This window comes from Pygoscelis adeliae, unplaced genomic scaffold (assembly GCF_000699105.1).
Source record: "Pygoscelis adeliae isolate BGI_AS28 unplaced genomic scaffold, ASM69910v1 Scaffold315, whole genome shotgun sequence".
Classification (NCBI taxonomy): Eukaryota; Metazoa; Chordata; class Aves; order Sphenisciformes; family Spheniscidae; genus Pygoscelis; species Pygoscelis adeliae.
Window position 1 is genome coordinate 591,358 of NW_008824865.1, and position 7,601 is coordinate 598,958.

At 43.7% G+C, this 7,601-nt stretch overlaps 1 protein-coding gene across 1 annotated transcript in view; it reads left to right on the forward strand.

Annotated features, from left to right (window-relative positions):
- Positions 1-7,601, forward strand: part of ABCD2 (ATP-binding cassette, sub-family D (ALD), member 2) — a 54,282-nt gene that overhangs the window by 36,312 nt on the left and 10,369 nt on the right. The window contains exon 7 of the mRNA XM_009324373.1: positions 2,547-2,692. Within this exon, the coding sequence (XP_009322648.1) occupies positions 2,547-2,692 (146 nt within the window). The remainder of the gene's footprint in view (positions 1-2,546; positions 2,693-7,601) is intronic.

A 7,601-nucleotide genomic window follows, 5' to 3' on the forward strand; every position in this document is an offset into this window, starting at 1 on the left:
CTCTTCCCCAAGCCTGTAGCGCTGCATGGGGTTGTTGTGGCCGAAGTGCAGGACCCGGCACTTGGCCTTGTTGAATCTCATACAGTTGGCCTCGGCCCATCGATCCAGCCTGTCCAGGTCCCTCTGCAGAGCCTTCCTGCCCTCGAGCAGATCAACACTCCCACCCAACTTGGTGTCGTCTGCAAACTTACTGAGGGTGCACTCGATCCCCTCATCCAGATCATTGATAAAGATATTGAACAAGACCAGCCCCAGTACTGAGCCCTGGGGAACACTGCTCATGACCGGCCACCAACTGGATTGAACTCCATTCACCACAACTCTCTGGGCCCGGCTGTCCAGCCAGTTTTTGACCCAGCGCAGAGTACACCTGTCTAAACCGTGAGCCGCCAGCTTCTCTAGGAGAATGCTGTGGGAGATGGTGTCAAAAGCCTTACTGAAGTCCAGGTAAACCACATCCACAGCCTTTCCCTCATCCACTAGGCAGGTCACCTGGTCATAGAAAGAGATCAGGTTGGTAAAGAAGTACGCAAGAAGTATACATGCAAGAAGCAAAGCCCTTTGGGATTTTAGATGGAGAGAACTATGGAAATGTAATATATCATTACTTCATGAAGTTACATAATTTTTAGAGTTGAGATTTTGCAATATCCCCATTAATGTAAACGGTTCACTGCACTTGATGCTAGTGTTCATGCAGCAACCCAGAGCAGCACTCTTCCCACAATAAGCACAAAGCAGAACAATAAGCAAAGAGGAGCAGCAATGCTTGTATTTGACTTGCGATTCTGGTTTTGCTTCTTGTGGGTGCCTGCCCACAGCAGGGAGATGACCAAATACTTGTGAGCAGTTCAGATCCCCTGCCCTTCCCACCCTCATCCAGCTGGTGGTGAAAGTAGTTTAACTATGGGCGGGTACAGACAGTTCACCATGGACGTCTGCAGTGCTAAAACCAATCAGCTGATGCCAGCTTGAATATGACTTTCAGTTCATGTTGCAGCTTTAGTTCTGTAATTCTACATCTGTTGCGTTATGAATTCCTTCAAATTACTCTGTGGTGTATTTTAGGACTCTCAGAATAACAATGGGTAGATTCACCCCTTCTGCAGGGACACCTCCAAGGGAAGGGAAGAAATCTGCTAAGGTATTACACATCTCTGTCAGGGAAAGCCGCTGCGTGGCTGAGACCTTCCCACCTCACAGGTCCAGAGCTCTTCAGGGAAGAAAACTGACCCCTCATCAATGCGCTGTGAAGTTGTTGGAAGCAGTTCTCAGTGGCAAGAGCAAGCTGCCTGGAAGCCTCCTTGTTGCTGGCCTGATTTTAACTGCTCCTCTCTGTCATCATCCCCTGGCACCACAGCTTTAATAAGATTAGCATTGTTTTGGCAGATTAACCCAGAGGGAGTTAGTGTAACTCTTGGCACAGAAAGCAGGACAGAGTCTGGAGCCTGACTGTTCTTCAGCTCTGGCCTTCCCTTCCAAACGCAGAATCTCACAGATCATTCCCGGGGTGTTTCCAGCTTCCAAGAGCTATCAGCAGTGTCTGTGGGACAGGATGGATATTTGTCCTTCGCAAGAAATCCTTAGAACAAGAGCAGCAAAAGAGATGGTCAAATAGATGTGTCTTAGATTGCCTTTGCTATCCTAGCCTGAATAGCCTGGTATCTTTTAGACAGCTGTAAAACTGTTCTTTGAGCTGACTTTGTTTAGAGACTAGGAGGATTTTTGAGGCCTGGGCTGTACCAGAGGCTGGGCACAGCTCAGGACATTGTGGAGACTGTCTGTAGCCATTCCAGGGACATGGCCGTGATTGAGGACACTGGCTCCAAAGTGGAGACAGCTTATTTTATTAAGATGGATGGTATTAACTGGTCTGGGAACGTGGTGATTCAGAAGCTGCTTCACATACAGCTCAGCCTTGTGTTTGGCAAAGGGAGGCTGATGCTGGGAGGTTTAAGCTGATCAACTTCTCTAACGTATGCCTTCTTGCAATTCAGAAGTGCTACACTGGCTTCTAGAGCCAGCTAAGTTACGCCCAGGCCCAATTCTGCAGTCCAGAATAGCAGTGTGCAAAGGAGGCTTTCAATGCTCTCCTGCCTTACTTGCGTGTCTCCTGCCATCTCCATGGAAGTTTTTCACAGTTTGAGCTGCAACATTTTTGTCCCAGTTTGCTTTTAACATGTGAGTGTCTAATTCAATTTCTAAATCTCTAAGCATACCAAATCTTGAATACAGCGTAGAGTTTCCCTGATTCCAAATGAAAGCATTCAGAATGGGCTATGAAGTGGATGTTTATTCTGCCTGATCCGTCATTTTGTTTTCATGCTAATACTACCCCTGTTGCTACCCTGTCATAAGCTGTTGTGGAAATAATACATTGTCCCTAAGGTAAGTTTAGAAAAACATTCACCCACAATGCACCCACAGATAAATCCAGTTTTAGCAACGTGGTGTTTAAAGCATTATACTCTGCTCGTAGAGCATCAGCAAGATGCGCTTGCTTGGAGCCAGCTCCAGATTACTGGTTTCTCTGTATTATTTCTCAGGCCCTACATGTCCATTGGAACGCTACGTGATCAAGTCATCTATCCAGACACAGTGGATGACATGCATGAGAAAGGCTACCAAGATCAAGATCTGGAGTGTATCCTGCATATGGTTCATCTGTACCACATAGTTCAAAGAGAAGGAGGTAAATTGCATATTTTTGTAAAAAGCTTTACAAAATCTGTTCCTTGCGTGTGTGTCTTAGTGTGACTGACCTTTATTTACTGAACTGGCAAAACCAGATCCAGACCTTTTGTGGTTGTGGGAGCTGCACAACCACATGGTTGTTGCTCCTGATGCTAAAGGAGGGAGAAGAGCTAAGTGCTTCTCTCCTCCCCGGTAAATCTATGCCCAAGCTGAACATCCTTGTTCTCTTGTAATGGCCAGTCTTTTCATGGTATTGTGAGATCACTGACCTTCCTTCATTTTCTTAGAAAACGTAACCTGTCTTAAAACCTTGTAATGTCACTGACTACATCAACTCGAAAGCGTGTGAATGAAAAGAGAGTCAGGTCTGCTTTCACCTCCCTGGTTTCTGGGATCAGCAGGACTATGTGCCATGAGAAAGGGTGTCTGATACCACACCACCAGGGTGAACAAGTTAAAAATAATCAAATGAAGCTGGCTGGCAGTAGAGTGTTGCCATCTACCACTTGCTGTTTAAGTTGCCATGTGTTTTCAGCATTGTTTGTCCTAAGAGTAGGGGACAGTGTAAATACACTGGCACAGTAAGTGTCAAGATGCTAAAGGTTTCTGTTGCGTCTAAGGAACTGGAGCATTTCATGGCTTTTTTTTCCCAAGCGTAGCAATAACTTTCATCCTTTTGTTGCCACCAGCCACTAATCTCTAGTTTGAATTTCCTCCCCATCATTATGCTTTTAAAACAGACAGGACAAAGTTGGTAACATTTAGAGAGAAGAAGGAGGATCTTCAAACCCCTCTAAGGAGCTGACGTCGGGAGCGCTGGATGTACCCTGCCTCTCTCTGCCAGCTGTCAGTGCTCCTTTTTGAGAGGGTACTTTGGGTGCATTGCCTTGTAACGTGTGTGCTTCGTGTCTCTCAGGATCATTCTGACAATAGAGAGTAGTGCTTCAGCCATTGGGGATCCAAGGCAATGTCTAAATTCCCGTTCCTGGATGGCAGCCTGTTACTCGGTTCAAAAGGCAGAAGGTGTATTTTATTTTTGAGGTATGCATGGACACTCATCTGGTGTCTTTTCTGCACATTTTAGACTGGGGAGTAGTAACCATTTACAGCAGCAATTGAATACCTACAGATACTTATCCACTTCACAATCCTGTTGATAGACTCTTATCTTTCTACGGGTTAATGTTTCTTTGTTAAGAATGTAGTAATGACTGTTGGCCCTCAAGTTGCAATAGAAAATAAGAATCTGCCATCATTCTGATTCATATTATTATTCAGATCTGATACTATGACACAAGGATTGAAAAAGTGGGCAGAGAGCTAAACTCAGTGACCGGAATAATTGCAGAGAAGGCCTCTACTCCCTACACTGACATTATAACTATTCCTGTTAGTATTCCTGAGTCGCTTACTTCACTAAGTGAAGTGCTCAGATTACAGAAGAACAAGCAGATGTGTTGGAATGGGGAGCTGGAAAAGGAGGAGCAGTTAAATTGTCAGTGGCAAGAAGCCACTGTGGAGTGTGCACTCATAGCCTGCTGGTACTTGTAGATGTACTGAACAACACATGACCCTCAGCGGCCAAAAGCATATCCCCAGCAGTCTCTGAACGCACATTGTTGTGGTTTATAACCCTGCAGCTGGAGCATGTAACTGATGATGGGACAGTTACTGTGCTCCCTGCACAAGATGCCGTTGGCTAGGGTCAGTGTTCTGTATTGCCAAACCGAAAACCCAGGTTTGGATCAGTCTCGCTCTACTTTCTTTGCCAGAAAGTATTTATTGCTGACCCCATTCTTGCTCTTCTGCCTGTCTGACTGCGCATGCGAGACACACGCAATCTATAAAAAAGTCTAGAGGACACTGTTAACATTCACTGGTGCTCTATTGAAACTCCACTTAGGATGAGGGCACGCTGTGCAAAAGTCTGCACAAACAAACATTTAAAAAAAAGTGCCTTAGGTACTTTGCAATCTAAAATGACAGAAGTGGGCAAAGCCGGAAAACAGGGGGAGAGATTACCACATACCAGGAAGTTTTTAGGACCATAATACACTTACTTGTTCCCTTTTCTCCTTGGGCATTTGCAGGAGACAAGTGCCAAGGTAGTAGCAGAGAGGAAATCCGTGACATATGATTTGACACGTTACATGGATTTCATATGCTTACATATTCTTTAGAGCTCCCCCAGTCTGGGACAAAGACTCATATTCTGTTTTTTGAACCAGCAAGCCAAAGAAATACTTGTTGAAAGTGAACAATTGAAATTTTTGTTTATGTATAGCTGAATTATTTTTTTAATTCCAATTTTTATTTTATTCTTTTACTTAAACTGAGATTTTTAAACTAAAATGATTTCTATTAAAAATGGAACTTTCTTCTTTGCAAAATAATGAAAAATCCCACATAAAGCTTGTAGAACAAGGAATTTGCCCCAAACTGTCTTTTTCCTTTTTGCAAACTCCTTTGATGGTTGACAAACACTGGCGTTTTCCAATAGAAAAAAGTTTTGCTGAAAAACTGCCAGCAAGTTTCTATATATGTTATATACACTTTTTGAAAATGTACATCTGAAAAAAAAAATCAATGAAACCATTTTTAGTTATTCAGATTCTTGTGGATATATGGGATATGTCCATGTTATTTTGAACCGTTTCCATAAACTGTTCTAAGAATGAGCTAACTATCTGTCAATCATTAAGTTATAGAAATCTAATATAATTCTTCAATTTTTTTTTCTGTAGATCCTCTTCTCCTTCAGAGAGAGGATCCTTACCTCTGTGTCTTCCCCTTTTACCTATCCCCTGCAGTGTTAAGCCTCTACCAGATAGTAGGCTCCTTAGGGCATGACCCTGTTGTGCTTTAACTGACCACGGATGTCATGTGTGTATAATATGATGCTTTACAGTTTTGTGTTCTGCTCCCTGTGGGCAATTATGAAAAAGCCAGATGGAGCCAGAAGTGCGCAACTCTGACTCAATTTATTTGCCCTGGCATAACTTTATTGTCTTTAGCTGAATTACTTCCACATTGCATCAGTACAAGGATCACCAGATTCCAAGTGTAAAGTAGCCAACAAGAGCCTGACATTGTTCTTGTTGCTGCCAATAGCAGAAATTCCTCTCTTTTTCTAGCAATCAGGTTTGACCCAGTTAGAAGTAAATAGAACAGTTACAAGAATAAGTAGCCCAGTTTGGCATTTAGCTTCTGTTACCCTCATGAAACTTTTTTCAGTCGGTAGCAACAGAATACATCAAAACCATCAAAACAACAATCCCCCTCCCCACCACCACCATTCCAGATGTCCGTGAGCCCAAGCCCTAGAAGAACCCAGTGCAATTGCTGTTGACAGTAGCCCCCCTTGTGGCTTGGGACAGAATTTCCTTCCCACTGAGGCCCACACGATGTTTTTCTCACCTTCTGGATATTAGAGGAATGCCATTTTGTTACTTACCTTTATATTATCAATAGGGTGCACCCATCAACACCTGCAAAGTTGCTACCTCTACCAGAACAATAATTTCATACAAAATGAGGGGTAGCAAAGAAGATTGTATTCAGCACGGGTGGTGAAAAGGCATGTCCAGAAATCGTGGGTAATAGCATGGAAATGTGCAGTAGACATACATAAAGTGGTTCCTTTTTGACCTGCTTTGAAAATCTGTGTATATTTAGCAAGTGTCAATCGTGATGCAGCCTTAGGCTGCCGATAGCCTGTCACATGAGAGGAGCCATGAGTACGTGTAGCAGCACACTGAATGCATGACCGAACCTGTCAGGTTGGGGCTGATGACATTACTGAACAAGTTCAACCTGTTTATGGTTTCTCAGCACCCCAGATTATAATTATTCCTCATTATTTTGCACATTTGTCATATCTTTGGGTCTTGTCCAGGGAACCTTTGTGCTAGGCCACATGTAAACACACAGACAAGCACATTTCTTCTCTCCGAGATTTTTTTCATCTGATCAGTTTAGCCCCGGATTTGCTTTTGTTACTGGTACCAGCAGGAACTCTGGAGTGCTCTGCCGACTTTTCCAGTGGCTCTGAAATCCAGAGACAAATCCCTGCAGTGTCATGCTGAGCTGGGGCTCACGCAATTGATGGTCTCTTTCTTCCTTCCTCAGCTAAGGATTGCCCCAGCATATTCATCCTGCACAGCACCCGGGCTCTCTTCCATTTTGACAGCTGCCTGGGCACATACGCTGTACAGAAGGCCTCCATGTTCAAAAACTCACCAGGGGTAGACTCTGGCTGTAGTTTGCTGCGGTAGCCTTTTTTCTGTCATGAAGCTGGACACTCCAGTCCATGTCTGATGAGGTGCATTGGAATGTAGATCTGGAAAAGGAACTTTGTAAGCGTATCTTTTTATGGCAGCTGAATGCTCTGTCTTGCATGGAAGTGCGAGAATTCACAAGGATGAAGGATACACAGCACTACAGACCCAGATGTAACCCTTTTTTAGTTGTCAAGTTTAGCTTGCTTTTTCCTTCAGAAAATGGAGGTAAAAGGAATTATAAAAGAAGTCATGCAAGAAAACTAAGTGCTGCTATCGTGAGGCTATCACTAGTTTCTGCTCACAGGTGTATGTATTTCTACTGCTGTTACTCTGCCCCAGCACATTACACATGCTCTTTGTCTTACTGGTTGCAAAAGGCATTTCTGTGGCATCCAGTGCTCATCACATCTACATCATACCATGTGCAATCAAAGGCTGCATGTAAGAAGAAGCTGGGCAAGGAATTTGGACTCTGAAAGCCAGGATTATGTTTGTACCTACTGAGAGATTTGTGCTGCATTCATGGACAAGCCATTTCATTTCTTCATTTGTAAAGTGGATGTAGCTATGGGTGACGTAAGCCATTGACTTGGCTGATATTTTCAGAACGCTAACGACCTTAACTGA